The 18,004-nt window shown below is 55.1% G+C and overlaps 1 protein-coding gene across 4 annotated transcripts in view; it reads right to left on the bottom strand.

Moving 5' to 3' along the window:
* Positions 1-8,399: 8,399 nt before the first annotated feature.
* Positions 8,400-18,004, bottom strand: part of FLNB (filamin B) — a 145,201-nt gene continuing 135,596 nt past the window's right edge. For all 4 annotated transcript variants that reach the window (XM_025885762.2, XM_073901412.1, XM_025885759.2 and 1 more), the window contains 4 exons: positions 16,843-17,019; positions 12,172-12,390; positions 11,020-11,223; positions 8,400-10,102 (listed from right to left, as the gene is read on the bottom strand). In XM_025885762.2, coding sequence (XP_025741547.2) covers positions 9,915-10,102; positions 11,020-11,223; positions 12,172-12,390; positions 16,843-17,019 — 788 coding nt within the window. In that variant the 3' untranslated portion in view covers positions 8,400-9,914. The remainder of the gene's footprint in view (positions 10,103-11,019; positions 11,224-12,171; positions 12,391-16,842; positions 17,020-18,004) is intronic.

Here is an 18,004-nt window from a genome sequence, read left to right as displayed (position 1 = left end):
CGATGAATAATTTCTCCGTCTAAAAATGTTCCATGCCATATCTAGGACATACTTAGACTAAACGATTATTGTTTACCCGAAACTCAAATGGGACGGGCATCCCGTAGTTTAATTTGCTGCGTCTGGTGGCGGCCCTTGCCCTGCAGTGGATTCCCCAGCAGGTGGCGCTGTAGGCTGGAGGAGGGGAGGCGGCAGGGAGCAGGGCGTAGCGCCTGAACTGAGACTCGCTCTGTGGGCCCAGGGAGTCAGGCCCTCCTCAGGAGAATCTGATGGCGTGGAAACACCTCAGGCCTCTGCTCAAGCATCCCCTCCCAGCAGGCCTCCCTGACCACCTGTCTACCCCAGGAGCCCCTGGGTCTTCCTCTCCTTTTCCTGACTGATCTCCTTCTACAGCCTCAACACTCACATTCCCTGTCGTATCCCCAGGGACACAAAGGGCCTGACATGTATCAGGTGCTCACTAAACCTTTGTTGAATGAGTGAATGAACAGACCAGAATCCAAACCCAGGCCCCCTAATTTCAGACTGAGTCCCTCTTCCGTGCTTGTTCATTCGCTAACTCATGTTGGGGCAGAGCTGGGATTTGGTGACTCCAGATCTCCCTCCCTGGGCTGTCCTGAGTGAAAGCATCACATGTCGAATGAATGAATGTCTGTCCCACCCACCTTGTGAGGCTTTTGTGAGGAAAATTTCTGTTCAAGGTGCTGAAAATTTCTGTTCAAGGTGCTTTCCCATGTGATTTCTCCAAAACTCGGTGACATAGGAAGGCAGGTATTGGTATTGTCCCATTTCTCAGATGTGGAAACAGGCCCAGTGAAGTTAAGCCTCTTGCTTGAGCTCACACAGCTCCCAAGGGGAGGAGCCAGGATTTGAACTTGCACTTCCTGATTCCAGACCAAAGCCTCATTCCCTAGGTCTACCTTCATTCATTTGTTCGTTCATTCCACGGTCACAGAGTACCAGTCCCAAGCTGGGGGCTGGGAGGGCCTTAATAAAATTAACTAAGGAGTTCTGGAACCCAACGGGCTCATTAGGCCAGATGGATACTCAAGGAATGGTGACACAGTGGGCCCAGTGCTTTTGTAGACGAAAAAAGCTGCATAAGCACAAGGGTAGACTCAAATCTGCCTGGAGGACTTTCGGAGGACTTCCCAGAGGAGGTGACATGTGAAAGTCAGGGAGCAGAGGAAGAGGCAGGAGGTACATTCCAGGTTGAAAATGTGTGAAGGCCTGAAGGTGTTGAAGGCATGGGGCCTGCTCGGAGAAGGGTGCACCCGAGGGATAGGCTGGTGCCTGCAGGGTGATTAAGGACAGGGCTGGGGCGGGGAAGGCCGGGCCTGCCCGCAGAGGCCTGGAGTGGCAAGACAGTGGGTGCCAGCCGTACTCCCAGCATGACAAGATCGGGTACTGAAACTTCTCCTCCGGCTTCTGCCGATGCTGCTCGCGGGGGTACGAGGCCCGGCCTTGGCCGTCGTGGGAGATGCCTTGGAAGAGCAGCTGCAGGGTGCTGGGGGGGACCTGCCGCATTTCTAAGCCCTCTGGCCTGGTCTGGACTGCTGGCCCCCGAGGGCCTCTTTGGGCCTCCCAGACCTTGTCTCCCTTGGGCGGGGGGCCCTGGACGCCACTCCCCTGGACAGCTGATGCCGGACCCCCTTGGTCTCTGGCCGTCCATCCTGTACCTCCTTGCTCTCAGGGGAGCTGGTGACAGCCAAGGGCCCTGCTCCCAAGGCTAACCTGAGAGGGGCCCGCTGGAGCCGCTTCCTGGGTGGGCATGGGCCCCTCCTTCAGGTACTTGTGGCCGTAGTTGATCTTCTAGGCGACCCAGGCTGTCCTCTCCTTCTGGATGTGCTCTTGCCAGCAGGCTTGGCTCTGGGTGGTGCTCAGATCCCTCATGGTGGTGGGGGGGGGGGGGGGGGGGGGGGGGGGGGAGGCTTGTGGCCCGTTTGTTCTGCTGGTGCCTGTGTCCAAGGATACATGCAGCCAATGAGGGCTGGGTTGCCAGGGCCCTGCTTGGGGGAAGGGGGGCCTGGGCTGCTCAGGGGGCCGGGCCACTCGCAGGCAACAGGACAGACGGGGCCGGAAAAGGGAGCAAAGACTGGCCGCAACCCGCCCACGGTCCCTGGCAGGAGGCTGTATTCTGCCCCAGAGGGACTCGGGGCCCAAGGCTCCCCCCCAACTCTCAGAGGGTCCCGGGGAGAGGCAAGGGGTGCCGTAGCCTCTAGCGCATTCAGCAAACCCTGAGGCGCACCTACTGTGCACCAGGCACCCAGGGAGGTCCAAAGGGAGGCCTGGTGTCCACCCTCGGGAAGCTCTGGACACGTGGCTGGGGGATTGCCATGGAAACTCTGGACTCCGACTCCTCCAACACAGCTCCGACACTTGATAGCTTCCTGGTGTCCTTTGAACGTCAGAATGACAGTGGGGATTACTGCTGGGATCGGGAATGCCGTTAGGCCAGGGTAGAAGAACTCAGAACAGCTCCTGGCATGGAGGAGGCCTTCCATAAACGTCAGCCGCCGTTTCGCGGGGACCCGCCCGGTGCCGGCTGTTGTGCTGAGCTCCGTCTGCCTGAAACCACCCTCCTCAGCTGCTGGGGCTCCCATAAGCCTCCTCTCCGGGTGGGAAAAGGGAGGCTTGCAGGAACTCGGTGCCAGCCCCAGGCACACCCGGGCTACTCGTGCCAGGCCCGGCGCTGGAGGCTTTCCTGAGTGATTCCACCCAGTGGACTCCTCACGGTGACTCACTTACAAGCTCTCTGCCATCGCTTTCCCAGACGAGGAGACTGAGGCTCAGCAATGTTCATTTGGTCACACAGGGATGGACGCCAATCCCCGCACCCCTGCGTTACAGACACAGAGCTCTCCCATCGAACGCGACAGCATCTTGTGGGAGGCCCGGCAGGGGGTGGGGGCGGGCAGAGGAGGACCCACCGGTCACCCAGCAGCACCATAACATCAGCACCCAGGACCCTCACACCCTGTGCCTCTCCCACCGGGGCCCTGCAGGGGTGACCAGCGTAAGTACCAGTGAGGAGGTTACCCATAACCTCCTGGGGCCACTCACCTTTCCACCCTCTGCTCCGTTCGCTCTCCTTTCTTCATTCAACAAACATTCATTCGCTCTTGACTCTGTTGCCAGGCACTGAGCTGGGTACTAAAGGTAGATGAGGAGGAACGGAGTCTACATGCCTCCCACCCTCGGGTTTCACAGTCCAGAAGGGGAGACAGACCCATAATCAGGTGGATGGGGAGCACGGAACTGGGGAGATGATCAGGGAAGGCTTCCGGGAGGAGGTGCCCTTTGAGTGAGCCCTGAACTATGAACATGAGTTCGCCAGGCAAAGAGTAGCAGGAGAATATTGTAAACTGGGACTCCCAAGGCAAGAAAGGGTAAGGCTGTCTAGACTGACGCCTGTGCCTCAGTTTTCCCAGCTGTAAAATGAGGGTTATGAAGTTTGGGTCATTGGGGAAGATTAAGAGCCAGCCCCTTAAGTAAAACAGCCTGGGCCTGGTATAGCTCGTCTGGAGCACTCACAGTGGTCATCGGTTAATTGTGCAATCACCTTTTTAATCCAGGCTCTCTGAGCAGGCTGTAAGCACCAAACATGCTTTGGGTACTGAGGGCTTCTGTGTGCCAGGAGCTGCAAGTGAACAGTGCTGACAAACCCTCCCTCCCTCACAGAGCTCGCGTTCTGGGTCCTGTCCTGCTCAACCTCGTGTCTCCAGTACCTCCGGGGGTATTGTCTGGCATACAGTTGGTGCTCAAAAAAGCGCTCAAGGAAAGGATGAGTCGGCGGACTGCACGTCCGTTCTGTTGCCTCCGGGAGTGTTAGGGAAGGAAGGACGGATGGAGGTAAGTCGGAGTTGCGAGGGTTGGGGGTGGCAGGAACCTGGTGTCAGACGCGTGTGGGGCGGGGTCTGACCCCGGAACTCAAGAAAGCCTCCCTGACCCAGACCGCCCCAGCTCCAGGCAGGTAAGGCCCGGGGCCTCGAGCTGGAGCGCAGAGGTGGGTGTGCTCCTTTGGGCCTTGGAAGACCCGGTGCCCTCCCGACCGCAGGGTTTTCTTCGGTGCCGCAGTTCGCGCGCCCACGGCGACCCCTGGCGGCCACTACGGCAACGACAGTCGGAACGGCAGTCCTCCGGACAACAGGCTCTGGCAGCTGGCCAGATGGGGGCTGCACTGAGGGGTGGACAAGCTCCCCAAAGAGGGAGTGGGGTGGAAGGGTGTAGAAAGGCGCCCCAAAAGTATTGCCTTCCAACGGGCTCAGAGACAGAGGTTGGCTCACAAGGAGAGTCGCCTTTGGATTCCAAGCGCCCACCTGGGCGAGGCTATTGCGTGCAGGGCACGGCTTCATGGCCTCCTCCCTAAATTCAGGCTTTCTGGCTTTTAACGCAGCCTTGACCATTACATTTGCACGGGTCACTTAACCTCTCTGTGCCCTGGGAAATGCCCCTGTAAAAAAAATGGGGGTAATCGTTAAGACACAGAGCCTAGCATTAGTGTTACTTACTACACTTTGTTTACTCCAGATTTATTCACTTCAAACCCATCCCGCAACCCCTGGGAAGGTGTGGGGGCAGCCCCAGGCCTGCCTCTGGCCTAAGCTTCTGCTAAGGGAAAGGGGTCACTGAAGGCGAAACCAGGGGAGGCTGGGAGGTGAGCTAGGGCTCTCCCCGGAGCACCTGACTCACCTAGCTCTCCTCCCACCTTTCTGGCCACTCCCCCCGGGCCACCAGGGATCCACCCTGCTCCTAGTACTGCCATTGGCCACCCCATCCACTGCCACTGATGACTCCCACGCCAGTTTCCAGTCCCGGGCTCTGTCTCCAGCCCAAGTGCCTCTCCTATTTATGGATGTGTCCTTAAAGTAGCCCCCCCTGAATTTAAGCTCTCCGCATAGAAGAATCCTCTTAAGCACCTCTCAGCAGTAGTAATTCTATGAAGGCTTATCAGGTACTAGACACTGTGGTATGTTCTTTACATTCATTTTGTCAGTTAACCCCAAACACTATATTTAGGGTAGGTTCTGGTACCCCATTTCATTGGAGAGAAAACAGAGGCTGTGAGAGTCTCTGGAGGGTAAATGCTCTGTTGGAGTTCATGGCCGGGCAGGATTTGAACCCGCTGGCCCATGTTTTGAACCACCATGCTTAATAGATTCCCCACAGGCTCCCTTCCCCTCATTGAGGTACCCCTTCCACTCTGCCTTGGGGAACTGAGTCTCCCCAACATACAGGCAGCCCCTCTTCTAGCAGATCTGGGTGGGGAAGGACTTGGCCAGCCAGTTGGAGGATGGATGCATTGGGAGATCTTTCTAGAGGTTAACCTTAGAAGGGAAGTTTCCCACTTTCCCATTTTATGGATGAGGGCACTGAGGCACAGAGGCTTCCTGGAGGAGGTGCCCTTTGAGCCCTGTACTATTAACATGAGTTAGCCAGGCAGAGTGGAGGAAGAATGTTCCACACTGGGACTCGCAGTCGGCAAGGCAAGAAAGGGTAAGGCTGCCTAGACTTGCCTGCTGTGCCTCAGTCTTCCCTGCTGTAAAATGAGCGCTCTGAAGAAGCTTGGGACGTTTGGGGAGATGAAGAGCCAGAGGCTGTCTGAGCCGGTAAGCCGCAGAGCTGGGACTGAATCTAGACTTGAACTTGGAGTTAGCTGCTTTCTGGGCTTTTCTCACACACCAGGCTACTCTGCGGCTACTGGTGCCAAATGCTTGGAGCTGGGCCCGAGGCTGGCATTTCTGGGGTGTGGTGCCTCTGCCAAGATTTCCTCTTTCTCAGAGACACCACACCCCCCCCCCCCCCCCCCCCCCCCCCCCCCCCAGGGTTCAGCATTAGCTTTGCACTGGGAGAGGCATCCTGATGCCTTGGGAAGGCGGTGGTTATGGCAGAGGGAATAATGTGGGCAATACAAGGCTCGAATGTTCTTTCATCTTTGAGCTTTGTCCTGGGGAGATAAGCAAGTCCAAAACACCCTTGGACACAAGCCGTAAGTCAGGCTCGTCAATTCCCCACCTCCTGCCTGCCTGCTTTGGAGAGCTCTTGAGGAAGAGAGAAGGGGTGTGGGGTGGGCCACCCTAAATTCCTTGCATGAGTTGGTCCCCTGTGGGCTCAGGGACCCAGACAAAAGCCTTATCACAAAGCAAAAAGGATCCCTTTGTTTCACATTTCCTCCCACCCTTGTGCTTGGTCAGCATCCTTAGGACAAAGCCAGAGGGGAAAAATTTGAATTCAGGTTTGCCTTGAGCCATGTGACATTTTTACTCCCTCTTCGAGTTATGATTTGCCATTGTGAGGAGAAAAAAAAATTAGCTAAACAAGATGTGTTTCTGGACGAGAGTTTTCATTAGTGGAATAATTACAAAGCCCCTCCCTCTCCAAGTTAATGGGGATTTGAAAAGATTCCATTCCTTTCCTAGACCCTGCTTCCATCAGACGGAGCTTTAAGCCCAAAGAGCACTTAAATTAATGAGCTTGTTCCCCATTTGAAAATACAAACTTGGGGGTGGTGGTGACAAGGATCAACCACTCACTTTGCCATTTACGTTTATTCTGCTACTTTTTTAAGGCGGTGCCATTTTTAGGGGAAATGAAATCCCTAGTGCCTGACTCATTTTACACCAAACTCATCAAGATGTGGCTTTCAAGGCCCCTTTGAAGTCTGAAGACCAGACGTGTGGCCAAGGGCCCACACGCCTCCAAGTGCATTGAAACAGACACGTTAATCTGTTTCCTTCTGGGCGGCACCGCGGAGGGCTTCCGCGGGCTGCAGAGGGAAGCCGGCCGAGGGAGGGGCACGCATCGGCGCTTGCAAGGAAACCGGGCCTCTCTGGGTCGAGGATCGCTGCGGGTCAGCTGTCAACACCGTCTGCTTTAACCTCTGTCGGCCCCCAAAGAGTGATGGCTCAGTCAGCCCCTGGTAGGAAGGGGGCCAAGTCAACTGGTAAAGTCAGAAAGGGCCTGGTTGGTACCTGTTCAGGGTCGAGTTTCAAGTCATGGAGGTGTTTGCACAAACAGCGTCCCATTCCCTTGGCAGTGAGTCCAGATGCAGAGAAGAGCTGCCCTGTGGCTCTAGCCATTGGCCACCTGGGAGGTGCCCTGACTCCCCTGGGTCGTGGGTGATGTCACAGGCAGGGGCCCGCCGGGGCAGCCCCAGGTGCGGCCTTGAATGGGGAATGGCACCCCCTGGCAGGGGTCGGTCACAGACAGCAGTAACCAGGACTCACAGCTCCCAGGGAGATTTCGTGCGCTCCTCACCACCACCCTGAGGGAGGCCTGGTCTCAGAGGGGAGGCCACCTCCTCGAGGCCCGTTCCGCCACCGAGCAGCCAAGCCCACGTTCCAACTCTACCTGATGGCCAGGTCCAGCTGGGAACAGAGCCGTGCTGCCTCCCCAGCGGAAACCAGCCAGACTTCCCAGGACTGAAACCAGGACCTGTGCCCCTGGGCTCCTCTCTGGGCAAGGTTAGCATCACCAGGCAGAGCCTGGGCAGCCCCCCAAGCCACAAACCCCTCAGGGAGTCCAGGAACAGTCATCCCTGGCCCAGGCCCGCAGATAAGGGAGCTCCCTCCAGGAGAGGCAAGGGAAAACCTCCTTTCCTCCCGCCTTCCTCCCGCCTCTCAGAGGTAAACAAGCCTCCATCCCGATCAAGGAGGTGACAGGAAGAAACACACAACAGGAGCCCGTCTTCCTTCCCTGACGTTCCCTCCACCCCTCACCCCCAGTGGAGGGCTAGGGGCCCAGCAAGGACTTCCGGGGGCTCATCTGGGGGCTCCTGGTGCCCTTCCTGCTCCCACAGGGGTATAACCAGGGAGGTAGAGCCTCCATTCTGGGGACAGAAAGGCCAAGGCCTAGGGCCTGCCCCGAGCGCCATGTCGGTCAGCACCTGAGTTGGTATCAACACTGCGAAGTGGGGTCACGGGCACCGTGAAGGTGAGTAGGAGGGGGGGAGGTATCCGAAGCACACGTCAGGCACAAGCTCTTCCCAGAAGGAAGGAGCAGGGAGAGGAAGACGAACACCACACACGAACCCTGTTGTCCAAGGGCAGCTGGGAGGACAGGTGGCCTAGCTTCTTGTCTGAGTCAACTCCCTAGAATGACAGGATCTCTGCCATCGGGAAGAAGGTTTCTCTCCTAAGAGGCTGTGTCGGTGTCCCGGCCCGGGAGCCCTCACTGCCAGACCCAGCCTGTCTGGCCGCCTGGCCTCTCCTGATGATACCCTCCCAGCGGGGCTCCCGGAAAAGCCAGCCCCCCCCCGCCCCCCGCCCCGCAAACAGAGGCCAGGCTCACTGTCGGAACAAGCTGCTAACCTGTGTCCTTTCAGCCAGTGGCAGGGAGGGCTGGTGAGAGACTCGAACCATTTACTCCGAAACAACACCCTCCAAGAACACCAGGGGAGCTTGACAGAGCAAACATTTAATAAGTTATGAGATACAATTTACAGTCGGCATTTGATTCCAGTTTCGCTTCCATGTCCCAGTTTACAAAACCTGTGGCCCTTTCACAATAGGCTTCGGGCTGCTCCGGTGTCTAAGGGGTGGGCTGTTGCCAACACCTGCCCCCAGCTGCTGCATCTTGGTGACGGTCCCCTCCCTCGCTCCCTGTCCCACCCACGGAGGCACCCGTGACACTTCCTCAGGACGGAGCCGCAAATCAAAAAGGTCTGCCGGCCCAGACCACACCTCACACCTGGGCCCTGAAGTCAGGACGCAGCCCCGAAGGCTTTCACTTTATCCCGAAGGCAGCTCAGGTCTGCAGAAAGGGGTGCAAAATGCCTCGTGCCCCATTCCTGGAATTTGGGCCCCACACGCTGCTTTCCACACAGCCTCGGATGACGCGGTCAGGGCCAAATGAATACAGAGCCCCCGTCAGCTCTGTAGCTCTCACCACTTGTGCCCAGTGACAGAAGACCACCGGGGAGCTGCTGCCGTCTGTCCCACCCCCTCCACAGTGCCCTGATTTTGAGGCCAAAGGTCAGCAGGAGTTCCATTCTTTCCTATCTGTAATTCTTTTCCAGAAGTGATCCCACAGCTGATTGGAGGTGGGTGTGGAGTGTTCTGCCCCGTGACAGGCCTCTGCAGATGAGGGCGCTGACACAGTGACCCACCTGCGGTCATTCGAACGTGCTGGCAAGCCTCATCAGACTGACAAATGGCTGGAGTGTGTGTTAGGAACAAAGGCTCGTGTTGGTTAAAAAAAAAAAGGAATCTTTGGCAGGAGGGGGCTGCTTGCCCCAGAATTTCCTCAGACCCAGAGACTTCAATGGCCTTTAAAGACAAAAGCAAAACGTAGCTGCCAAGATGGGCACATGTTACAACTTGGCAGGGAAATACTCAGCAGAACGAGGCGAGAGGTACTAGGAAGCATGGAGGCCAGTCTGCCACCATGTAGCCGCTTCCCTCTGAGACGCGTACAAAGGCCACGGAGCGGGCAGGGGTGTGGAGAGGAGTAGTGTTGAAACAATGGTGTCTGCCTAAGAGCCTTTTATGGGGTAGGCTGCTGGTCCTCTTCTAAATGCCAGCCCCAAGTAGGTTGCCTCTTCACCCTGTCCCTCCCTGCCAGTCTCGTTTCATAGATGGGCTAGCCAATTTCATTCTTTAGAAATGTCAGTCTTGCGAGTGACCTTGGTCTGTCTGCAGGGGGTGATCTGTGCCAGCAAGAGGTCGGATCTGAACCGAGTGTGCCTGGAAATCTTCTCAGCCCACTGCATGAGTTTGCGTTTCTTAAGAGTCCCCAGCGTGTCCCTAAAGAGTCAAGTCTAGACTTATTTCTCAAGGCACTTTACAACGGCAATGTTTTCGGGATGGGATTTCAGACCCACAAACAGGCTGGAGGAAAACTTTGTATAAAACAAGTTACAAACAAGCAACAAAAGCGACCACCAGAACTCCTCCCAGGATCTGACGAGAACGGTTTTAAGGCACCGTGACGTGGAAGGGACTGCCGGGGATGTGTTCCTCTCCCCACTTCACGGCCAGAACGTAATCTCCCTTCTCCTTGACGACATATGTGACGTTGTACTGTTGATTGCCCACGTGCTTCATGGAGACCTCTTCGCAGGGGGTGGTTGGCCCATGGACACCGATCAGCAGCATGTTGGAACCTGAGAGGCAAAGAAAGGTGGTTACTCCATCAGGATGCATCATGGAAGGCAGAGGAAGGGGAGGGGAAATGGGAGCCAGAGGAAATATACCAACTATTGTCGGTTGAGATTCTACAATGATGCTGGGGCCTCCGAGAGGTGAGACGGCAAGGCAATTACAAGCAAAGGCTCAGAGCCCAACGGCATGGGTTCAAATCCCCGCCTGCCACCTCCTAGCTGGGGGACCTTGGATGTGGAACTTCACCTCTCTCTGCCTCAGCTTGCCCATCTGTAAGCAGGAGATGATGCCAGCACCTACCCCATGGGCTACAGAAGTTGTATGTGAAGCCCTTAGCTCGTAATAAGGGTTATGTAAGTGATGGCGACTCTGATCTCATTTATTCTCATTAGAAACTTAAGGAAGGTGACTTTATTATTCCCATTTTAGACAGCAAGAAACTGACATTTAGAAAAAGATTTAGTAACTTTCCCAAGATCACATGGCTCAGTTTGGGGAAGGGAGGGAGGGAAAGAAGGAGGGGGGAAGGGAGAAGTCGTGGAGCCAGGTTTCCAGCCCAGATATGCCAGATGCCAGAACCCAGGCAACCAACTACTGATACCCAAATAAATACCCAAGTTCAAACTGCAATTAAAGCAATTATTGGCAGAGAAGGGGCCGGGTTACTGATTCAGTCTGCCCATCTGTAATGGGGATAATGCCACCTTTCCAGGCTACCTTGAGGGCATTTGAAAGAATCAAGAGTCAAAAGAGGAAAATCATTTGAAAATATTAAGTGCAGGAGAGTGGGGTAATGAACAAGGTTACTTGCAAACGTTTGGGTTTCATGGGCAGGTGGGCACTGCAGGGAAGACTAAAGTTAGCAGAGGGTCCTCAGCCCGCTTCCACCCTAACCCTCGAGCAGGACCAGGCTACCTACCAGCCTTGCTGCAGTCCACCAAGAAGGAGCTCTTTTGGCCCACGAAGGCCTTTGAGAGCCCTGCCCCTTTGGAGGTCACCTTGCTGGCGTCTGAGGATGCCTTGGGGACGGCACTATAGCAGGTCTCTGTGGATGACCTGGTCACGGACTCCACCAGAATGGACGAGGTCTCGTTGGTGGAGCCAGGGCTGACCAGACGCTGGCCTAGAAGATGGGAGGGGGAGGAGGGAGGAGTTAATGGCCAGAGTAGTAGGTCCTCTCAGCTAGAAGAGGCAAGTGCCCTGGGTAGAAGCCCCGGGAAAGTCCCTGCACCCCGAGACAGCTGGATCCCAAAGCTACCACATCCCCACCTTGTATCCCCAACACCTGATCTAAACATTACCATCTCCCCCCCCATAATGTCTTCCAAACCCCTGGGTCCCACCCCACACAGCGAGGCAAACGACAAAGCCTGGAAATCCCTCCCACATAACCTCGTGCCACCCGGCAGAATTTACCTCTTTTCCATTGAGATTAAAATACTCATGTAGAAACAGTGTAAAAGCAATGTTTTATGTTGGGGAGAACATATAACAAAATAACAAAAAAGGTTCTCTCTGCATGTGACAGGATGATTTATCAGAATCTTTTAATTTTTCTGCAATGAAGCTATGCTACTCATACGACCGTGAACCAAGCAGAGACCTGTGGAAGGGATTTACCACTATATCTATGGTGATTACCTTGGGCCGTGGGCTCTGAGGTGGTTTTGACTGTCATTTTTTCTAGTGTCCTGAAGGAGGCGCATTTTTGTAAATGTAATAAAACCTTTTGATTATTTTAAAAGTGCAGGTTACAAATAAGGGGATTTTTCAGGTCCTGAACTAAACAAATATGTAAGATTTCAAATATGTAAATATTTTTCTTTTCTGTTAAAAAAAGAAAACATGATTTTTTCAATTTCTACACTCATTATTTTGTAGGGGGATGACACAAGCACATACCCACGGGCTTCTAAAGATGTTTACTCCCCTGGCATGTTCTACCGTTTCTTTACATTCAAGACTCAAAGTAGATTCAAAGTATCTAAAATTACCCACAGTTTACTGCTGATAATCTGACAAGACACGCTCCACAGGAAAAAGAGTAACTTCAAAGCTATTTGGTTGTTACCTGTCACCTTGGCCTTGAATGGACTGCCCACAATGTGGTTGGGCCCACCATATTTGACGCCAATCAGGTAGCTTCCAGGAGCCATGGGGGTGTACATGACTTTGTAGCCTTCTGGGGTTTCCTGGCAATCCATTTTAACTTTGGACGGGCCTTCAATGGTGACAGATAATGTCCCTGGCCCTGCTCGGGTTGTGTTGATGAAAAATTCAGACTGGATACCTGGGAGGAAGGAAGAGGTAATGTCGTATTGGTTTGGAGGGATGGGCGGTGGGGTGTAGTTTGGGGAGCTTCCCCAGGGGCACTGAAGCAATGGGAGCAGGGGGGAACACACAGGTTCCCCCACAGAGGGGTGGCCTTGGTGGCGGGCGAACCCACCCATACTAGCTCTGAGCTCCTGGCACAGAGGGCCTCCCTTTCCAAGGCAGAGGCAAGAGTGTGGCTGACATTTCGCCCACCAGCACCAACCGCCAGGACACCCTGTTCTCGCCCCTGGGCAGGCGCGGTGGCAGAGGGCAAGAAGCCGGAGTCTTCACTGTCAGCCTGAAATGCTGTTTCAGCTGCCGGGGGCTCAGCCCTGCCTCCGGCGTGGCAGGGGGGGGTGTGTGGGCCCCTCTGACCTTTGGTGGACTTGGAGAAGCCGAGCAGGCCCAGCATCATCATCTTCCCTCACAGGCTCCTTGCCCCAGTCACCATGCTAAAGACCGGGGCAGCTGCTAGAATCTGCTAGCCCCCCACTCTGCCACGAACACCAGCAACAAGAATAGGGCCAAAACAGCGGCTCCTGCTAACTGAGCCATACTTGCACCGTGCGGGCTCCAGGTCCTACAGTAAGCATCCTGTTACGTGCCCAGCGCTTCCTGTTTAACAAATGACAGAGGCTCAGGGAGGTAGCGCCAAGCAGCGCTACGAACTAGGAAACTGGTAGAACCAGGGTATGAACAATTCCGTGCGGCCCCGGAGCCTCTTGCCTGGCTCACAGGGGACTCCTGCATGGACGTCCTGCCTTGTGACAAGAGAAAAGCTGGGCCGACCAATGACTGTGGCACATTCCTGCCAGAGCCCAATGCCCTGCAGAAGCCTCCACTCCTTCAGGCCCATTTCCTGCCCAGAGGGGGATGAGGTGGTCGGTGAGGGCGGCCCGCTACAGTGCCCTCTATGGGCCATCCCTGGCACAGCAGCCTGCGCAGGGCAGTGCTTTTTTTCCAGCGCCCTGGATGCCGCCCCAGCGGGGAACTATTTGGGTTTAATTATAGTTCCCAGGCCAGAGAAAGAATTATTGTTCTGGCTATCAGTAAAACAAAGGCGCTGCTATCTTGCAACCCCCAAACACAACCCAGCTGCTTCTGGAAGCTCCTGAGGCTCCTGTCCCAGCCTCTCCCCCCACCCCCCACTGCCCGATTATCTCAACCTTGTTTCTACACCATGCAGCCAAGAGCGAGGCTGTGCGGGCAAGGGAGGGGTGGCGCACAACAAGGGACGGCATTTCCAGGAAGTGGCTGCAAGGTGACGATAAGGAAAGATTTTTTTTTAAATTTTTTTAAAGATTTTATTTATTTATTTGAGAGAGAGAATGAGATAGAGAGAGAGCATGAGAGGGGGGAGGGTCCGAGGGAGAAGCAGACTCCCCGCCGAGCAGGGAGCCCGATGCGGGACTCGATCCCGGGACTCCAGGATCATGACCTGAGCCGAAGGCAGTCGCTTAACCGACTGAGCCACTCAGGCGCCCAAGGAAAGATATTTTTAAAGCGAAGATGAAAAGACCCCGCTGCAGGGGAAAGAAGGCCAACCCATTTTAACAAGTTGCTCCTTTCTCAAGAAAGATCAAGATCCGTGAATCCTGGCTGGGAGGGCCTGGCGAGACAGGGCAGATGAGGTGGGAAAGGGAAGTAAGGAATGACAGGCAAGAGCTACCTGGAACAACCTATTGGGTGGGCTCCCTTCTTCCCATTTTACAGGAAGGAAGTGGAGGCCTGGTGAGGTCGAATCCTTTGCGCCAAGTCACACCGGGGAATGGCAGGACTGGGGACTTAAACACAAGATCCGCCCAGTGTGGAGCTAAGGCACTTGCCTGAGAGAAGTGAGGAGAAAGAAAATCCCACGTGCAGGAGTCCCTCTGCCGACTGCCTCCAGCTAGAACCAACACGATACCCCAAACATCTCCGGGCATGGCAGTCTCCGCCCCCTGCAACCCCGTGTGTGCACGGCTGAGTTCCTGTGTGGCTAATGCATGCCTACGGCAGCCCTACTCCATCGTGAAGGCGGGTGAGGGGGCAGCGGAGGGAAGGAGGCTCTTTGGTCCCACCTTGTGCACACTGGCGTTCTTGGAGCATTTTATCAGGAAGACTGGTCTTCCGATCCAGAGCGTCGAGAACCCCCTGGTCTAACGCCCAACCTCTCAGCTCCTCGGCAAGCAGACAGTCCCACCCCAAATTCTCCACATTCCCCTGCTCCCAAACCTGCAAAACGGACCATTTAAAGCTCAAGCCAAGAGATACAGCAAGCCCACCCATAAAAACACAGGCAAGTTTGCTTTATTCTGCAGGTCAGGATGCCAGGCCCTCCAGCAGCCAAGCACAAATACCTTTTTATTCCATGTACACTGCAGCTGTGTAATCCTGGGATGGATATTTGGGGAAAGGCTCGGAAGCAGGAGGGCTAGAAAAACAAGACACCTTCCCCTTGACAAGAGCAATATTTATACAGGGTTTGAAACCGGCATGCTCTGTACCTCTCCCTCCTGGCTGGGAGTACCCCCGTAAGCCTGGCTCCTCTCAGTGGCATTCAGCTCTTGCAAAGCACAGCCTGAAACCCAAGCTCCCGAGAAGGCACGCGAGCAGCCACGAGGCAGCATGAGGCCCCGAACGCAGCAGGTGTGACCCAGCAGGAGGGTAAGGTGGCTGCCGGCAGCTGCAGGGGCCCTCAGTGGCTGCTGGGGGACCCGGACCAAGGTGTGCGTGGCTCCAAATGCCAGGAGGACCCCGCCCCCCGTCAAGCAGGTGGCTTGCCAGGGACCAAATGCCTGCACTCCTGCCTGGGGACCATTCCAGGCAGCTGGGAGAACAGAGGTCCTGGTTTAGGATACCCTACAAAGCGGGCCACTAGGTTCACTACCACTGGGTGAGCCAGCCACTTAGGCAGCAAAACTCTGGGGTTAAGGACAAAGGCTTTGAGGTCATGGACCTGGACTGATGCCTGGTTCTGCCCCCTCCCAGCTAAATAAAAGCTTAGGGAGTGACTCGACCCTTCTGAGCCTCACTTTCTTCATCTGTGAAATGGAATGGCATAGGGTGAAGTATTACCATGCCTCTTATAAAGGGCAAGCTACTGGCCCACCGTTCCGTGTGGAGCCGGATCGGATGGGTCTCGGGAGTCCAGAAGCACTTATGCCACCCCTGTGGGTGGTTCTGAGGCCACTGCTATGACCAGAGCTCGGGGCGGCACGCCAGCCTGTCAGTGACTCCTGTACCTGGGCAGGGCCCCTGGGGCCACTCAGGACACTGGCTCCCTAGGGCTAGATGCCACGTAACCACAGCCACCCATCTCCTTGCCCATGCGAAGCGGGTCTGCTCTGTCCAACTCACTGCATCCGGGGGAGACTAGAGTAGAATGTGCACACACAAGGGACTCGAGCTGGGACCGGATTGCCTTCCAAAGGCCCAGTGCAAACCGTGTCCCAGTGCGTCCATGTCTATGGACATGCCCTGCAGAGAAGTCTGAGTCGACAAGCTCCCCATGCCGGCACTCCCCGTACCAGTCACCCACCCTGCCCCGAGGCTCACGGGATGAACACTAACCGAAGCCATTACAAAGGGCAGAGATCTGTGTTTTGACACAGGAAGTTCTTTAAGATGCCAAGTGGAAAATGTTGTACAACAGCACGTGCACCAAGATTATTTCTGTAAAATAAGAACCAAACTATATGTCTACCTTTTTGACAAACCAACTAGCTAAGGGACCATGCATGAGGACGACAGATACAGGCAGTCGAAAGGTCCTCCCCTGAGCCACCGGTGGTGTTCCCTCTAGATGGAAGGCGGGAGAAGCGAGGGGACGGAGCCAGTTTCATTTATATCCACCCCTGCTTCCTCTTTCACAGTCAAATGTGCCCCATCCATGGCAAAGACTAAAAACAGATTGTAACGAGTCCAAAAAGCTCGAGAATTCTTTGCCCCCGTCTTTTCTCCTCCTCCCCAAGGACCAGAAACTAAAAGGGAGAGACAGACCGGGACAGGTCCTACTGCAGATTCAAGGTTGTTTCTCTGAGCCCAGGACTGCTGAAGGAACGGAGGGCAGGAGACCTCCCAGGAGGCCCGTGACACACACTGAATCCTCTGCAGGCAAAGAAACCCTCAAAAGCAAAGACAGGGCACTGTATTCCCTCACGATCAGTGTCCTGGCCCTGATGTCAAGGCACTTGGCCAAGGAAGACAGGGGAAGCAGAGGAGATAGTAATGAGGTGTGATAATATGGTCATCAAGCCCTTGCTCCAGACTTATCTTGGGTCAAACCACATGCCCCAAAACAACTCTGGGGATCAAGAGCTCCAAAGTGTCCATCACTGCAGCTTCCCTGGGAAAGCGCAGGGAAGGCTTCCCGAAGCCTGAAGAGCTCCTGCTGGCTGAGCCCTGGAATGGGCTCGGTTAAAGATGAGAGGCCGGGGTCGTGGGTTACCTGTGGTGCCCCCTTCAAGCCCAGCACCATAGGCGGACACCAGGGCGGGGTTCCCCGCTTGTCCGGGCTCCCCGACGCGCACTTTGAAGGGGCTTCCAACCACGTGGCTCCCGTTGAACTTGACGTCGATCGTGTGGATGCCATTCTCATGGGGGATGAAGCGCACGGCGTACTTGTCTAGGAGAGTGAGCAAAGTACAGGGTAAAGCCAAGTACGTGGACACCACCGAGCAAGGTGAGGGCAAAGGATGGAGGCCAGCCTGAGATGGTGAATTTTAAATCATTAATTAAGACCACAGCTCTACTGGAAGCCTCGCACCCAATATGTTGGATTTCAAAACCAGATGGGCCTATTTATGTGTCCCTCGTCAACTCTTTGGGAAATGCATCCAAATCTCAAATTCTAGGTTTCATCCTCTGTGGTGTCTGCCTTGGGAGAACACTTTCTTTTTCTTTTCTTTTTTTATATTTTTTTATTTATTTGAGAGAAAGAGAATGAGCCAGGGGGAGGGGCAGGAGGAGAGGGAGAAGCAGACTCCCCGCTGAGCAGGGAGCCCCATGCAGGGCTCGATCCCAGGAACCTGGGATCATGACCTGAGCCAAAGGCAGACGCTTAATAGACTGAGCCACCCAGGCGCCCCTGAGAAAACACTTTCTTTATGAAAAACTCACTTCTCACTTGGCCCCTTGAAGGGCAAAGAAATGGTTCCAACTGGCATTAATGCTTCTGAATTAAGCTCTAAGCTAGCAACTGCCCACCCCCCAAGGGCAATGGCCAGGTTTTCCACAGTGTGTTTGGGTCACAGCATGCAGTAATCTGTCCACTGAACAGACACCAAGAATATCCATCCATCATCTCTTCCTCCTTGAAGCCCTCCCACCTGGGATGCACACTGCCTGTTCTCCTACCTCTCCAGATGTCTACCTTCGCTGTACATGTCGCAGGACACACAGCAAATGCCCGATTAAAGGCAGTGATCACAGGGCCCTTCCTCATGCATCAGGGCCACATTCAATGTCGCTTCCTCTGAGAAGCCCTCGGGCCTCACCAAGGCAGGAAGTTATTTTTCTCTCCTGCTCTTTTATCATTTGGTTCTAGGTTCTCCTGGGGTATTGGTGACCATCCGGGGTCCTCCCCAGGGTATTGCAGGCTTCCGGCCAGG

The sequence above is a fragment of the Callorhinus ursinus genome, unplaced genomic scaffold, assembly GCF_003265705.2.
Source record: "Callorhinus ursinus isolate GAN/ISIS: 27379988/994484 unplaced genomic scaffold, GSC_fseal_2.0 scaffold15, whole genome shotgun sequence".
NCBI classification, from domain to species: domain Eukaryota; kingdom Metazoa; phylum Chordata; class Mammalia; order Carnivora; family Otariidae; genus Callorhinus; species Callorhinus ursinus.
The sequence above is the reverse complement of the archived record's forward strand: the minus strand, read 5'-3'. Positions and strand labels throughout refer to the sequence as shown.